The sequence below is a fragment of the Mesoplodon mirus genome (assembly GCF_964341445.2).
Source record: "Mesoplodon mirus genome assembly, chromosome: 17".
NCBI classification, from domain to species: Eukaryota; Metazoa; Chordata; class Mammalia; order Artiodactyla; family Ziphiidae; genus Mesoplodon; species Mesoplodon mirus.
The window spans coordinates 25,545,149-25,562,248 of NC_138993.1; the positions used below are offsets into that span (position 1 = coordinate 25,545,149).

The 17,100-nt window shown below is 52.0% G+C and overlaps 1 protein-coding gene across 2 annotated transcripts; it reads right to left on the reverse strand.

Moving 5' to 3' along the window:
- Nucleotides 1-290: 290 nt before the first annotated feature.
- LOC309792458 (protocadherin-8) lies at nt 291-4,144 on the reverse strand (the record flags this gene model as incomplete). 2 transcript variants are annotated; one of them, XM_082602130.1, is made up of 3 exons in its annotated part: nt 291-667; nt 1,141-1,348; nt 1,811-4,144. In XM_082602130.1, 3 exons carry the CDS (start codon nt 4,142-4,144, stop codon nt 291-293), a joined length of 2,919 nt encoding a protein of 972 aa, XP_082458256.1. The 2 variants fall into 2 exon arrangements, with proteins under 2 accessions (XP_082458256.1, XP_082458255.1); XM_082602129.1 differs by having other exon boundaries at nt 1,520-4,144.
- Between the last annotated feature and the right edge of the window lie 12,956 nt (nt 4,145-17,100).

Genomic DNA, 17,100 nt, shown 5'->3' on the forward strand with positions numbered 1-17,100 from the left:
ATTACATTACACCATGTACAGGTTAAAAACACTAAGAAAATGGCAAGCCACAAGGGAAATTAAAGTCAATAGCATGATAAGAATTAAATACTGCACACATTTCATAAAAATTACATTAACTACATTTTTGTTTGCAAATACCAAACAGTACCAATGTGATTGGAAATAGCTTCCAACAACTTCGTTTTAAGGCACATCTTGCATATTTCTATATACAACACTGAAACCAGTCAATAACTTAGGGGCTTCTTGGAGTGACCTGTATATGCGTGACAACATGCAGCATGGGATTACACATTTTCATTGTCTTCCTTCTTTGGGGACAGGTACCTGCCAGGGGAGGATTCATAGAGGGGTACCCCAATCTCCTGCAAGTCCGGGAGCCTCCCTGGACGAGGAGGGGAGAGCAGAGTGACTGTCCTGTCATAGTCTCTGTGTAGCACTTTCTCATAGACGCTCTGCAGCCCCACTGTTTTGGGCAGCTGGGCCTGGTAGTAATTGTCCCTACGCAGAGGATCCCGGGGCAGGGACGTGCTCTTACAGAAGGTCGACATCTGGGCTGGGGGGTGAGTGGAAGCATGTGTGCTGGGCCCTCCAGCGCAGGAGGGGCTCCAGCAGCGGTCCGAGTGGCCCAGGATCTTACACTCCGCGGTGCACGCCCACAGTCCTAACATAAAAGAGAAAGGGAGAGGGCATGATGATTACTGAGATTACACACACTATGCCTCCATCTTCAAAGTGTCAGACAGGGTCAGGGCGGCTGAAAAGGTAAGCGTGTAAGAAGATGAACGCCCTGATTCCAGATTTGCAATGAATATTGGTTCCTACAAAGCCACTTTAATACGAAGTTGGCTCAGCTTTAGCTGGAAGCAAACAACAACAAAAAACAATTGATAAGCAGAATTTCTCTTCTCAGATAGCAACCTAACAGGATGGGAGTCTGGTTTATTTTAGGTGGTGGAGCTGCCTCGACTTGGCATTTTGAAATTCATGTTTGAGGCAGGCCGGAATCCGGAACTCAAGGACAGAAAAAAGTGAGACAGAGGGAGGGGGTCTGGGAATGGAGATTGAGAGGAGAGGCTGTTGCAGAAACGGAGGGAGAGAAGGAAGGCTGAATGTGCAGGAGAGAGGAGTCCTCACCACTCTGCATGTGGTTGATGAGATCCTTCTTCAGAGCGTCCCCGCTGATGTCGGAATCGCTATCGTTGAAATCACTGTCCCCTTTGCCGCTGTCTTTGCCGCTGAACTTCTCCGCTTCTCGGCCGGAGATGGTGTTGAAAGAATGTCCTTTCCAGACAGCCACAGGGGGCGCCGGCTCCTTTCCGAAACCAGGGGAGGCGCCGTAGGGCTGCAGAAGGGAATGGGGAAAGCAAGCAGGGGTGAGGGTTGGACAAGAAACAAAAACACAAGTGCGACAGGTTAGGCGTCTCCCACGCACGCATACCCAGACCCCTCCATCCCTTCCCCCAGCCTGTCCGCGGAGCACCGAGCGGGGCGCCCAGCCGAAGGAAGGCCTCACCTCGGCGTGCGCGCCGCGGAGCCGCTGCTGCCCCTCGAAGTGACAGGAGCTTTCCCCGGTGGCACTGCCGCCCTCCGAGCCCGGCACTTCGGCCGCGGCGACCGCGGGCGGGGGCGCGTCGGCCGCGGGGCTGCCAAAGGGCGCTTTGCCGCTGCCAGGGAAGGTGAGCACGTCGAACATGTTGGGCCTGGGCCCGGCTCCCCGGGCGGCCTCCTCCGGGGAGCCGGGAGCCGAGGCTCCGCCGCCCGCCGCCCCGGGCCGCTCTTCCCGGCGGGGCCCCCCTTTGCGCACCTCCTTCTTGCGGCGGTTGCAGGTGGTGGCGATGGCGATGATGGCGGCCAGAAGCAGCGTGCAGCTCCCGGCCAGCACGATGATGACGATCAGCGGCGTGTCCCACTGTAGCGCCGGCCCCGACGTAGCGAGCCGAGAGCCGGGAGGGCGAGAGCGCTCCGAGTTCGCTGCACTGGCTGGCGACACCAGCCCGCGCCCGCCGCCTGCTGTCACCACGAAGCTGACAGTGGCGGTGGTGGAGAGCGGGGGCCGGCCGCCGTCGGATATGACCAGCAACGCCCGGAACACTCGGCCGGGCGTCTCCTGAGATAGGTCGCCGGTGAGCACGATCTCCCCCGTTCGGCTGCCGATGACGAAGGCTTCTCGCGGCTCCTGCTGTAGCAGGTCGAATGCCAGCTCCCCGTTGGCACCCTCGTCTGCGTCCCGGGCCTGCACGCGCGCCACGGCCGTGTCCCTTGCCGTGCGCCCGGGGACCGCCACTTCCAGGGAGCCGTTGGCCGGTGCCGGGTGCACTAGGACCGGTGCGTGGTCGTTCTGGTCAAGCACCCGCACTTGCACCAGGGCACTGCTGGAGAGCTGAGGGGAGCCGCCGTCGCTCGCCTGGATGCGCACGTCGAGCTGGCGAAGCGTCTCATAGTCGAAGCTGCGCAGCGCGTAGATGGCCCCGGTAGCTGGGTCCACCGAAACATAGGTGGACACGGCGCCCCCAGCGCGGCCCACCTCGGCCTCCAGCAGCCGGTAGGTGACCTGGCCGTTGCGGCCAAGGTCCGCGTCCCTGGCGGACACCGTGGCCAAGTAGGCCCCGGGCGGGTTGTTCTCACGCACCGACACCTCGTAGACCGGCCGCGTGAAGAGCGGCTCGTTGTCGTTCTCGTCGCTCACCCGCACCAGGTAGGGCCGCACGGTGCGCAGCGGGGGCGCGCCGCGGTCCTCGGCCACCAGCGTCAGGTTGTACTCGGCGATGCGCTCGCGGTCCAGCGACCCCGCGGTCACCACCAGGTAGCTGCCCGCGTAGGCCGGCTGCAGCCGGAAGTGCTCGTGCCCATAGAGGGCGCAGCGCACCTGCCCGTTGGCTCCCGAGTCCCTGTCCGAGGTGCTGACCAGCGCCACCAGGCTCTCGCGTGCCGCCCCCTCAGGCACCAGCGAGATGGCTCCGGCTTCTGGCGTCCCGGGCCCGGTCGACGAGGTCGCGTCCGCACCCCCGAGAGCAGCGGCGGCGGCGGCGAAGGGCGAGGCGACAGGCGCGCCCGGGGCGGCCAGCGGGGTGATGGCGATGTCCGGCGCGTTGTCATTGACGTCGCGGATGCGTACGATGACCTTGCAGGTGGCGGCGCGGGGTCCGGGGCCGCGGTCCTGCGCCCGCACGTCCAGTTCGTAAGTGTCCTGGCGCTCGTAGTCCACGGGCCCGGCCAGGGTGAGGCGGCCCGAGCGCGGGTCGAGGCGGAACAGGCGGCGCGCCTCGGGCGGGGTACGGGAGTCGAAGGCGAACACCACGTCGCCGTTGGGGCCCTCGTCGGGGTCCGCCGCGTCCAGGTCGAGCAGTAGCGAGCCCACGGGCGCGTCCTCCGCCAGCTCCACCTCGGCCACGGCGCCCTGCGGGAAGGCCGGGCTGTGGTCGTTCGCGTCCAGCACGCGCACACTGAGGGCGGCCGTGGCGGAGCGCGGCGGGCGGCCTCCGTCCTGGGCCACCAGCTCCAGGTTGTAGGCGGCCTGGCTCTCGCGGTCGAGCTCCTGCAGCAGCACCAGGTCGGCGCACTGGGCACCGTCCGCGCGCGTCTGCAGCTCCACGCGGAAGGGGCTGTGCGGCTCGGCCAGGCGCACGCTCTGCAGCCCATTGGCGCCCACGTCCTCGTCCACCGGCACCTCTAAGGGTATGCGTGTGCCCACGGCCGCGCCCTCGGACACCTCCACGGGGATCTGGGCCCGGGGAAAGCGCGGCGCGTGGTCATTGACGTCCCTCACCTCCACTTCCACGTGCACCAGCCGGAACTGCTCCTGCGAGAAGCTGACCACGTCGAAGGCCAGCACGCACTGCGGGGCCTGGCCGCACAGCCGCTCGCGGTCCAGGCCCGCGTCTCCGACGGTCAGCTGCCCGTCGCCCTCGCGCACTCGGATCAGCGAGCTGTTGAACTGCTTCATCAGGCGGAAGCTTGTGTCTCCGGACACTTTCATATGCAGGTCTTCAGCCAGGGTCCCGATGACCGTTCCGGGGGCATCCTCCTCGAAGGTGCTGTATCGCACTGTCTTGCTCTGGGCCACGGAGAGCACCCAGCAAAGGCTGAAGAGCTGCAAGGGGAAGAGGCAGGGGATGCCCCCGCGCCTCGCTGGACTCATGCCGCCAGCCCCAAGCGCTATTACAAAAGGCTGAGGGAGCGATTCCTCTCTGGTTTGGAGGTCTGAGCGTGAGTCCCAGGGTCCCCAGAGCACGCTTTTTGCGAGGCGTGTGCGGGAGAAGTCTGCAGGCTGCAGCTTGGAGGTGCCGGCGAGCTCTGAGGACGCGTGGATGCCTCTCACGGCCCACACCCCTCCCTCCCCTTTTCTCGCTGGAGCTGCGCCGCCGAGCGCCGCCTCCCTTCTTATAGCCGCCGATATGCAAATCATCCGAACCGGGCAGCCAATGGCGGCCTGGTCCTCGCGCAGCTCCTACACCAGCCTCTGACAATCCCTTTAGTGTGGAAAGGCTTAGAAGGGAAAACAAGAGATGAAAATTAGGGAATCTTTCCTTTGTTTCTTTGACTCCTTTTGCTTTTTTTTCTTTCCTGTCAGCGCTCTGCCTGTAGAGAAGTGGGCACGGGTCGCCGGGCGTTAAAGGAGCGGACGGTTTTGTTAATTGTGCCCCTCCGGTGCTGGCTGCTTGAACTGACAGCCATCATATGGGATTTCGCCCCAGTGGCTCGGGATCCCGCGCTCACTCTCTGCGTTTTGCACTTTGGAGGCTTTGAAACCGCTCGCGGCACCCTCTGCACAGACTTGCTCTGCCGGGTGAGGCTCTGCCGGGTGAGGCTCAGTTCGCGTTCTTTCCCAGCTTCCCACGGCGCTCGGAAATAGCCTCTCGATTTAGGAGCCCGAAGGATAAGGGAAAATTGATTTTATTCAAATTTGTGTACGTAGTTGTGTTTTGCTCGTGTGAGCCCCGGTGATCAGAGCTGCTACTTCCCTTTGCTCTGCGACGTGTTAGTATGCATGTCATTGTCCAAATGGCTTTCTTAAGCCCTGGGCGCTAGCAGACAAGGGGGAAAAAGTTCCAAATAGGATTTAGCATAAGCTTGAGGAGATTTGGAAAGGTTTCAAAGATCAGACTGTATCAAAGGCTTATGAAGCCCTCGTTAGTAGTGGAAATAGAATGCCGTGGCAGGCGATCCCATTGGAGGCCCCAATGTCTGTATTATTTAACTGTGACAAGCTAAGAGGAGAGAAAGTTGAACAGTTTCCACAGCGGAGTTGGGCTAACTTGAATATAATGAGCAAACGCCACATGTATCCATTATGTTCCTCTATTCATCCCCAATCACTACCATAGCTCTCTGGCTAAACGGTGATGGGCGCTGAATTCCACACAATACATGGCTCGTATTAAAGTGCATTTAGAGAACTTTCCCTCCTGATGCCTTGTTCCGCCTATTTAGAGGATTTTCTTTCTGTTCTAATAGGGCCGCTCTGGGAAGCAATACTCATCCCGTTCCAGAAGAACAAAATCACAGCATGACGTTGAAACCTGGCACGAACCTGGGGGAACTTAACCATCTGCCTTGCCTACTAAAGTGTGGAGCTTCGGCATTGCCAGCTCTGGGCTGGGCGGGTCTCCCGGCTGCTCAGGCGTTGCGCTGCCCGCACAGGTATTCCTCCCTCCCCCTAGCATCCCTGAAGACCAGGGAGATGGGGCTCCAAACCCGAGCAAGACAGATTCTTACTGAAGAGATTTATTGAGCAGGCTATGCAAATACACACGAAGGAGGAGAGGTAAAAAAAAAAGTCACCCACAGGGAGGTTTTTTTTTTTTTAAGGCGATGGATTTGATAAGCAGACTGCATTTACCAAACGTTCTTCTGAACCCTGATTATAGTTCAGCTGTCAACACCCTATCTGTGTTTTCCTTTCCCTCAAACCCGAGGGGATGTGTCTGGGGTCTTTTCAGAAGAGTTACAGAAGTCCTCCCAGAGTAGGGAGACCAAGCAGGGAGCTGGGTGGGCAGTGAGGGTGGAGAAGGATGGCGGAGGGGCTCTGGAGTTGCCAGAGGGCAAAAAATGCAGCCCAAACATCATAAGAGCTCTTATGAGACTGGGGAGGGGGGATGCGCTGGACTGTGGATAGCTGGGGGCTTCCTCAGGGCGATCTTGCCTCTCGGTTCCCTTCCCTGCCTCCTCCACCTCATGGGCCTGGTAATGCTCAAAGTAAAGAGGCCAGGCACAGCGGACGCGCCGGAACGTGGAAAGGGCGACGCCCCCTACGGGAGCCCAATTCCCAGCTTTCTCTTCCACTTTCCCCCCCTCTCACCTGCCATTGAATAGCTTGCTCTCTCTCTCTGCTCCAGCCCAAGAGACATTTCTCGGAGAGTATGAGCAGACGAAAGAACTTTCCGTCTTCCATCCGAGCCCGTAATACTCCCACCCCGGCCCGCTGGTGACCTTTGGCGCTCCCAGGTTCCTGCACTCGCTCCTCAACCCCGTGCCGGGCCAGCCCGGACGCGGACAGATTCCAAGCTCGGCAGTCGGACAGCGGCCTCCCCACTGCCGCTAGTGTAGCCGCGAGAGTTCAGGTCGGTGTGATGCCGCTGCCGAGCCCAGAACAGGGCAGGAGGAAGGATGGAGAGGGCGGTGGGGCCGGAGTCGCAGAGAAAGGGTATCTTCAGCTGCCCCCGTGAGTAGCCACTTGCGAAGAGCCCGCCCGCGAGTGGCTGGGAGACGCAAGTGCGCCCCCTGCGCCCCCGCGCCTCTTAGTTCTGGGCTGGACCGCTGGAGCCCAGCAGCGCGCTGTTGACATTTGGGTTTTTGGCTTGGCGGGAGAATGGGAACTACCTAATATTTTTACTCAAAGCGCTTCCACGTCATCATGCTCATTCTCAAGACTGAAATAAACAAAGGAGTGCAGGTTGTGCGGTGGGGGAGGTGGGGGGAGCAGGCAAAAGCCAAGAGGCGGGAGGAGGGATCTGGCGCGGCTAGTATCCCAAAGCATCTTATCCGCTGCCAGCTCCTCGGCCGCTCCAAGTGGCCGCGACAGCGGCGGTGCCGGGGAGCGCGGAGCGCAGAGCCCTGTGCAGGGAGTCGGGGAGTAGGGCGGCGAGCAACTGCCGCGGCTGGCGCGCGGAGGCCTTTCCGAGCCGGCCGTAGGGGTGTGAAGGCACGCGAGCAGAAAGAGCTCCGGGCCTGCAGCCTCCAGATTATGGAAATAGGATTTAAAATAGCGCACCAGCGCCTACAGCAACTCCCTCGGGAAGCCAATTGTCCGAGGAGGCGGGGCCGGAGGTGGAGGGGGAAGGGATCGCCGCTCGCCCTCCCCCGGCGCTGATCCGGGCGCCACAAAGCCGCTCAAATCGACTTGTTATCATACCAAAGGCCAGGGTTGGCTCAAAGGAGCCCCTTTCTTTGGGTTTTAGCAACTTCGCCGGCAACTGTCTCGCAATCCTGAGAACAAACACGGCCCCACAATGGCCGGCGTTTCCTCGGCATGCAAATGTTGCGGGCTCCGCAAAGCTGGGTTTCTGTTACCGAGCCTAATGCCCGTATTGTGAAACTCGCGTGCAGACCCCGAGATTGACACGGGCGTCACGTGACGGATTAGGGCTCCAGGAAAGTTTTCTAAGCAGCGACAATGAGGGGGCTCAGCCTGATCCGATATCTCCCACAGTTTAGCGGGAAAGAAAATCGGGATATATTCTCATATGTAATAGGATTATCTTTTCCATTTCAAGTTCTATACAGATGCAATTTATTTTTAATTAGGATTATATCTACCACGAAAAGGACTTTGCTGGAAAGTGTAATTCTAAGGATGGATGGGGACAGGGGTTATTTGTTTCACCTTTTAACTTAAAAAAAAAAAAAAAAAAAGCCAGGGCCCATCGTCTTTCCTCCAACAGGCTCACTGCATCGGATAAACCTTACAGGGAAGTTTGCAGCAAGTGCAAATCCAAGCAGAGAACAGAGACAGCTCTTCAGAGGCATCCAGTTCATTCTTGTAACCAAAGCACACTTTGTAGATATCTCTTAGAATTACTAAGTCGCTGGGTTTTCTGGGGTTTGCTCTCTAGAAATGGAACCAAGATCTTTTCTACACTCCAACTGCTTACTTCATATTTTAGAGAAAGATCCCCCGCCCCCATGTTGGTCTGTTAATACTGGCATAGTGACTTTTAAACGTTAATATCACACCGCAGAGCAACATCCTCTACGGCCCTGATTCAAACTCAGCAGTCAGACAATGAGACAGTTTGGGGGTGAAGGTAACTGTTGTTTAAACTTTGATTTTGGATTGGTCCCAGTGCCTGATGCTCACAAACCCTGGACCATTTCCAGGTCCCAGGCCACCCATCCTTTTGTTTGTTCTGTGTATCAGGATGCTCTGGGAAACCCACTTAACCTGAAAAGAAACAAAACACGGCTGTTGACTGCAGGCTCTGGAATCATCCTGCTTAGGTTCAGATCTGAACATTATTATTGATTTGCTGGATGACCGTGGGCAAGTTACTTGATCTCTCTGTATCTTAGCTGCTTTATCTGTAAAATGGGGATAATAATAGTACCTTGTAAGATTGTCCTGAGGACAATGTAAGATAATATAGTATCAGGTGCTTAGGAAGCCCTGAATACTGGTTAGTTATCCTTTCCTTTTAAAGCACAGGGGAAAAAAAAATCACAGGCCATATAATCTAAATGTCTTATTTTATAGGTGAGGGATTTGTTCAGAAAGAAAGAAAAAAAACCCTCCCATTTCTTGTCTACATTGCTTTGGCTTCCTGACCCCCACCCCTGCCCCCTTTCTGGAAATAATAATAGACATAGTGGTAGGTGTACAGATCCCAAAAGAAGGAGAAAGTGGTCATGTGAGTGTTCAAGTAACTTTAACGCCCTCATGTCGTTTCAGAATCTTTTGGTCCCTTGCTGTCTTATTGAGATCAGATGATGGCAAAAAGGAATTTTCAGTAAACTTTTTCACCACTCATTTCCACAAAAGCCATGTATCATGACTGAAACCACTTACAGATACAAATATTTAGTGGACAGTGACCCATAATTCTGGGGGAGCAGGAATATTCCAAAAGACTTTCCCTCGTAGGATGCCCAGGAGCATGAGGTAACCTCCTATGACTTACATGGGACTGATGTGTAAAAAATGTTTGAGCCTGTGCTTCCCCTCTGTGTTGGTCTCCTAGGGCTGCAATAACAAATATCACGGATTGCATGGTTTAAACAACAGAAATTTATTTTCTAACAGTTCTGGAGGGTGGAAGTCCAAGATCAAGGTGCAGGTGAGATTGATTTCTCCTGAGGCCTCTCTCCTTGGCTTGCAGATCCTCACATGGCCTTTTCTTTGTGTGCACTTGGCCCTGCTATCTCTTCCTCTCCTTAAAGGGGACACCAGTCGTATTGGATTAGGGCCCCACCCTTATGATCTCATTTGACCTTAATCACCTCTCTAAAGGCCCAGTCTCCAAATACGATCACATCCTGTGGTACGAGGAGTTAGGGTTTCAACATATGAATTTTGAGGGGAAACAGGTCACTTCATACACCCTCATTCTCTCAGCAAACACTACTGAGAACTTACTAAGTGACAGACTATGTGGTATGTGCTGTAGGAGCAGAGATTAAAAAACAAAAAAAATGATCCATACTGATATAAATAAATGGGAGAGAAGAGACAAATCTCTCATGAAAGATGAATACCAAACAGTTTATGCAGATATTCTCCCTTCTAGGAGGGTGAGAAGCAGTCCCCCTCCTTAGGGGTGAGCTGTGCATAGGGACTTCCTTCCTAAGAGGACAGCATGGAAAAGAGGGAGAAAGAGGGACTCTACATGGAGAAACCTGACAAACACTACCTCCACCACGTGATCAAGGTCAACATCAACAGCAATAGGTCATGTGCATCGTACGTACCCTTGATAAGATGTGATGAAAATGGCACTTTATCTCCAGAACACAGAACCCCAGTCTAATTATAAGAAAAACATCAAACAAACACTAATTGAAGGATATTCTACAAGATACCTGACAAGGACTCCTCAAAACTGTCAAGGTCATCAAAAGCAAGGAAAGTCTGAGAGACTGTCCCATTTAAGAGAAACATGACAGGAGACATGACATCTAAATGCAGTGGAGTGTCCTGGAACAACAACAAAAAAATGACATTAGGGAAATACCAAGGAAATCTGAATAAAGGATGGACTTTAAATAATAACAATGTATCAATATGGTTCATTAATTGTAACCACTGTACCATACTAATGTAAGATGTTAATAACAGGGGAAACTGGGTGTTGAGTTTAGGGGAAATCTTTGTACTATCATAGCCATTTTTCTGTTAATCTAAACTGTTCTAATATAAAGTTTATTAAAAAAAAGAAAAACAGGGCTTCCCTGGTGGCTCAGTGGTTGAGAGTCTGCCTGCCCATGTAGGGGACGCGGGTTTGTGCCCCGGTCCGGTAAGATCCCACATACCGCAGAGCGGCTGGGCCCGTGAGCCATGGCCGCTGAGCCTGTGCGTCCGGAGCCTGTGCTCTGCAAAGGGAGAGGCCACAACAGTGAGAGGCCCGCGTACCGCAAAGTAAATAAATAAACAAATAAATAAAAAGAAAACCAACCAAAGAAATGATAGACATTGCCGGCCAGCCCAGAGGCAGGGGAGAGAGAAGAGGGAGGAGACAGAATCAGGTGTGAGAAGTGAGACTGCTGATCACAAATGCTGCCCACAGTCCTTGGAGGGCGGACTGTGGTCACATGCAGGGTGCACTCCCTGCCTGTCGAGCCCAGAGGAGGCAGGGGCTTGACTGTCCTGGGAACTGGAGGTGCTCAGAGAAAGCTTCCAGGAGGAGGTGACATTTGGGCTGAGTTTTGAAGAATGAGTAGAAGTATTAGCTAAGGGGAAGGGGAAGGGGAGGTGGAGGGGTGGAGGTGAATGGGACTTTTCTTGCTCAAGGAACAGCAAGCTCAGTTGCATGAAGGTCTGAGGGCTGGGGTGCAGGGGGCCATGAGGGGCTGGGCTAGCGGCAGAGGGGTGAAGAAAACCAGGACGGGTGTGTAGGTGCTTCGTACACCGCGTTAAGGAATTTCACTTTTATTCTTAAGGCAACAGGGAGCTGTTGAAGGACGTCACCCCTAATATCAGAGGGGTCACTAGAGTAAAGGGATGGGGAAAGAGGAGCAGGGAAGGGAGTTGGAGCAAAGAGCCTAACCTGGTAGACTTTGATCTGGGAGGAAGGTGAGGGGCCACCCTCTCAGGTTGCCCCTGTGGGTTGGGGAGCAGTGACTAGCTGGTTAGGAGTCTGGTGGATTCCCGAGAGACTCAGCGCAGAGAGACACGGGTTGATATGGCGCTTGCTGTTTGCGGGTTCAGCCAGAGGATTGTGTTTGCTGATGTGTCAGTCCTGCCTGCTCTTCTAGCCAGAGGTTGCCGAAGCCAGCAGTTGGGAAGAGCTGGCTGGTGAAGCTCCAGCCCTGACCAGTCCTCTGGAGATTACAGTTTCTCCTGGGAACCTTCTCTTGGATGTCTGGTTGCAAGCAGAATGCAGGTGGATGGCAGCGAGAGGGAGGGTTTTCTTTTTGTTCAGAAAGCTGAGGTTTCTCTGGGTTCAGCCAGGAGCAAGTCCGCATACCTTCTGTTGCGTGTCTGTCCAAGGCAAAAGGTAGTGGGAGGGAAGCGGGTTGTCCCACAGCTGGCCATGGCTTGGGGCAAGGATAGAGAGCCGGTCTCCCCTTATAACCCCAGGATTTCCTGTTGGGGGAGGCATTCAGAATTTCCTTGGAGCCCTTTGGTGGGAAAGCATGGGATATGGGATATGGCCTGGGCTCCTGGGACCTTGTTTCTGGTTCGTGGGCACTTTGAGGCAGAATTAGAACCGATTACAGAGTTCATGGTGGAAAAGAAAAGTTGTTGAAAACCAAAGGAACCCTCTGTGAGAAGCAAAACCCCCATAAATCTCTGCTCAAACCATGCACAAGATTTCTAAAGTTAGATAAATGGGATGGACGAATTGATTTCAGAGCCTAAAAGATGTTGCTGCAAATGTTGGTTTTTGGATTCCAAAGAAATTAAAGCAGGAAGCTAGAGCCTTTTCAAGGCAGAGAGAATTTTAATCATTGACTAGTCTTTTTTTTTTTTTTCCCCCTCAAAGTCATTGTTCGGTGAGTGCAAGTGCACAAGACTTCTGATTCAGGCCTTCCTTTGCATCTGATGGCTTGAACTCTCCTGCTCTAAGTGGGTCACCATCCGCTTTTGAAATGGAAATGAAGTCTGCACGGCAGTCTCAACCTCAGAGCCCTGGGACCCGGGCCCAGTCAGGGTATGGGCAGAGTCTGGCGTTATAAATGTCTCCGTAGATCTGAGAGCAGTTTTAGGCCATTGATTTCACGTCATCCAGAATCGAGATGGAGTGGCAGCTGATAAACTGTATGGTGACAGGCTGAGGCCTTGGAAAAAAAAATAGTCTAGATGTGGGATAAAAAAAAAAAAAAAGGCTGATGGATTAGTTATCGGCCTCCCAGTCCCCCTCACCCTGGATTCTTTCTGAACACTATAGAAGCATTTATTTTCAGGTAATTTTACAGTTGTCTTTTTGTCCTTCAGAGGTGCTTTGGTCTATGAAACCTCTCAGGGAGTTTAGATGAAATCATTCTTAGATGTATTGCTTGATGGTCCCCATAGCTCTGCTCTTAGGTCTAAACCCTTTGGAGGCTTTTACCTGCGGGGAACTGGGATGCAAATAACTCTCAGCAGTTAATGCTAATTTATGATTCTTTAGCAGCTAAAGAATCACTAAACGCTACTTGGTTTAACAGGGACAGGTGGGGAAAGAGGAATGTCGGTGGATGTGGGAATAGGAGATGGGATGCTCTGTGACCAATATGTAAATGAGTATTTCTTTTCCCCCAACCTTTTGGCATCCTCTCTTGATTCCAGCTCCTCCGTCCAAAGGGCAGTGTGACTCACATGTTGGTCCAAGAAGGCCTGGGGCACTTCAGAGAGATCTTGAGCAGGGGACGTGAGAGGGCCAGGGTGATGAGGGGAGTGTGGCAGATCATTTGTGTTCCAAGATGAATAAAGCTTGAATTCTTGCTGCCCCGGCTCCGAGCTCCCGCTTTGGCGTCCAGTGTGGGAACCCGAGATGGGGAAGAATGGGCTGCTCCAAGCATTGAACCCAGAGCCCTCCCGTGCACAGCCGGCTGTTTGTAGGGCATCAATCTTGCTCTGCTCTGCTTTGCTTTGCTTTGCTTTGCCTGGGGAGCCTTGTATAGAGAGGCCATGGTCTCAGGGGACTGAGAAGAGGGTTGGATGGAGGGATCAGAGCCTCCACAGGGAAAAATAATGTGACAAGCTGTCAGAACATGGCGACTGGGTGACTCCTGTTCCCTCCGTGGCCAGGGGGCCCTGCCGGGCCCTGTATCCTTCAGGGCTGGGAGCAGGGAGGAGGGAACAATATAGGATGTGTGATGGATTACACACCTTTCCATCAAACCCTGGTGGAAGTTTTGCTGGACTTCTGGAAAAGGAGAAGTGGAGTGGCTTTTTCCAGGAGTGGACTGTTGTGAGTAGAATATTTTTGGAGGGGGATTCTAATGCTAAGGAGGCCATGGAATCTATAGGGATCAGAAAGGCTGCTCACTGAAGTCAACTGAAGAGATAGGCTTCCAGGAGGAAATTCAGAGGCAACAGCAAAATATAATTTGTTGAAGTCTGGGGTAGGAGTTCCTTAATTTGGGATAATTGTATCAGAATGATGGGCTAGGTTATGCTTCAGCAACAAACTACGCCCCCCCCCCCAAATCTTAGTGACTTAAAACAACAGGTATATTTCTTGCTTACTCTGTACATCCATCCCAGCTGGGCTGGGGGATGGTCTATATGTTGTCTTTCCTTGAGACCTAGACTGATGGAGGAGCCACCATCTGGAACTTGCTCCTTGACGTGACAGAAGAGGGAATGCATCAAATTGTGCACTGGCTCTTAAAATTTCCACACTTCACTTCTGCTTACATTTCTTCGTTCATTTCAAAGCCCTGTACTGTAGTCCGAAGCTCCTTCTGCCTGGTTATTAGAAGGCCGGCTTGAGGGAAGAGCAGGAGAGCTGGACAAAACCTTTAGACAGGCTGAGTGCCAGGGTACAATGCTCTGAGCTGGTCTCCCCTTCTCAGGTCTTGGACAAATCATTACTTTTTTTTTGGTTGCCGCAGGAAAATAGCAGCTGGGAGAAATGCCAGTCAAAGGCATATGTGCCTCTAAATTCAAGGAAGGTCAGAAATAAATTAGAAGTGTCCTTGTGTGACACACTCCATAAAGTATAGGCTAAATTACAGCTCCAGACTAATTAGTGAGGAAATCTCCCAAGAGTGAAAGATTGAGTATTGGTAATGGGATTAAATCGTGTCCTTTTGCTGGTGCTTGGGGAAAACTTGCATAAAGTATCTTCACTAATCACCGTCTTAATGGCTTTTACTTTTACCACCATCAACTGACTACCAGGATCAAAAACTTTTTACCAAGCAACTTTCAGAGTGTGGAACTATGCTCTGCTGAAGGCTTTACAGTGGGGTTAAACCATCTGCCTTTTAGGGGGTTTACAATCACGTGGACGGAAGTACCCAGGGCATCCAAACAAATACAGAGAATAACATGAATATGGATGTTGACACTCTGGGAAGCCTGCAGAATAAATGCTTTTTTTTTTTTTTTTTTTTTTTTGCTGGGTAATCAGTAAAGAGGGGATCATGAACAATTTTTAGGAAGAATTGAACCAGGAGAATTTAGTTCATTGTTACGGTGCCATCCATAGTGGGAGGCACTGGGATATAAGCTCTTGCCCTCTAAGACATTATGGTCAGTAGAGAGGGCAGCTGCACCATTGCACATCAGTGTGATGTGGTTAGTAATAAATAATGATACCTTTAGTGAGAAATTCCCAGGAGAGAAGATCAGGTTCTAGGAGCTCAGTTAAAAAGGGGAGGAGATGGCTCGGGGAGCTCTTTGTGAGAAAGAGGGGCTATTTTAGGCCAAGCTTTGGACTTGGGAGTAAGCCTAGGGCAGGGATAATTGCCACTGTGTACTTCCAAAACTCCATTTATAACCACCAATATCCAAAAGACCCAGAGAATAAAACGTCTCCTATTAAAGATAAAAATAATATAATATTCACATCTTTTTTGGAAGTAAGTGAAGCATAAGTAATACACAAAATAATACGTTATTTTAATATAGAATTTAGAGAATTCAAGGAGACACGATGCTGGTATCCTGGTCTAAACGTTCTGTTTCCGAATTTGTTGAATGAAATGGGTAATTCCCACATATCTCAGAGATGAGGTGAGGTTTCCATGATATAAGGAGTAAAGAGACCCTTTAACAACAGTAAAGTATTATATACATTAAGCCCCAGTTTTACAGGCAGGTGTGGCAGGTAGGAAATGATGAGGGAAAGGAAGCAGTTTGGGCAACTGCTGAAAGGCAAGAAAGAGGTTAGATCTGAAGTCCATGGGAAAGTTTTCATTGCCTTTGATCCAAGAGGTGGGGGGCAGGTAAGGGGAAGGCAGGTAAAGATCTGCTCATCTGGGGATAGGAGGAGCTAGAGGCTGGACATGCATAGAGAGGAGGCTGTTCACCCCTTTATCCACAGTGTCTGGCATAAAGAAGTCACCAACATATATGTGTTGGAATGAATGAATGAATGAGTGAACAAAATAGATGCCTTTCAGTTGTACGAGGGACACAATATCGACTCCCTGCCACCACATGTAAGCAGGAGACTCCTGGTTAATTTTAGTAAGTGTGAATTGGGAAAAGTAGTCAGGGCAGGTCCAGTGTCTGAGATTCAGCCCAAACATGATGTCTCAAGTTCCCTCAGGCTAACACAGGAGGTGGTCAGACCTTGGACAGCGCTACCAGGAAGTAGAGATGCCACGGATGCAATGTCCCAGTTCCAGACTGGAAGGACGTCCTGCCTATTCTGCCTCCTCTGGATTCCATACCTGGAAGCGTTTGGTCCCTCTTCCCTGAGAGCCCCCAGATAGATTCCAACTCCTAGAGGCAGGGCTGGCTGCCTCCCATTCACCCCTTCTCAACTCCAGGCTGCTCAAGGCACCTCCAGGATCTGACCTTCGACATCAGCATCTTTCTTCTTCATCAGGGCCTTTCTGGCATCACCACTTCCCTGCCCCCAGCTCTCCTCATGCCAAACCCAGCTTAGAGGTGATTCTAGTTCATTCCTAGATAAGCTCATATTATCGGGCTGGCCAAAATGTTCATTCAAGTTTTTCCGTAGGATGTTACGAAAAACCTGAACGAACTTTTTGGCCAACCCAATACATGTCATTTATCAAAATCACATTCATATATTAAATCTTGTCTCTAGGAGAATGGGACACAGTCCTAGTACACATCTTGGAAAGTTAGTTACTTACTGTACATCCTTTTAATATGTTCTGGCCAGCTCTGTGTGTGTCCTGTCCTGCTCTGTAGGTATTCCCATGACTTAGAATGCAGCCCTTGGCTGATAATAATAGCAGTCATATTTCTAATAATGGTTACAGTATTGAACACTTGATTCTTGCCACATATTGTGCTAGGCAGTTCACATACTTAATTTAATCCAACTGCTCTGTAAAGTAGGTATTATTATGACAAATTTCAAACAAACTGAGGCTCAGAGAAATTAAATAATGTCTGCAAGGGCTCCCAGCTGGTTCATGGCAAGGGAAAATTTAAATTCAATTCTAAAGGTTCACTTCGTAGTTTATGGAACTATGCCCCAACTTTACCACCATCTTGCTCTCCAGAAATGTCTGCTCCTTTGGTCCCTCCGTACTCCCAAGAGGCTCTTCAAGGTTTTCAAATGTTCAGGACATTAGCTTTTCCACTGCCAGCCCTGGCCCTTCTCTTGAGCTTTACTCTATGTCTTTTAGTTTGACGTCTTGTTTGGATACCCAGCTATAATTTCCCAGAGAGCAGGCAGGAAACAAACTCATCTCATCACTTCTCCAACTGGTTCTTTTTTCCCTATCATTCTCTCTGTTGGGAACACACTGTCTTTCAGTCCCCCAGACAGGAATCAGGTTTATATGTTCACACTCCCTCATTCCCTCTAA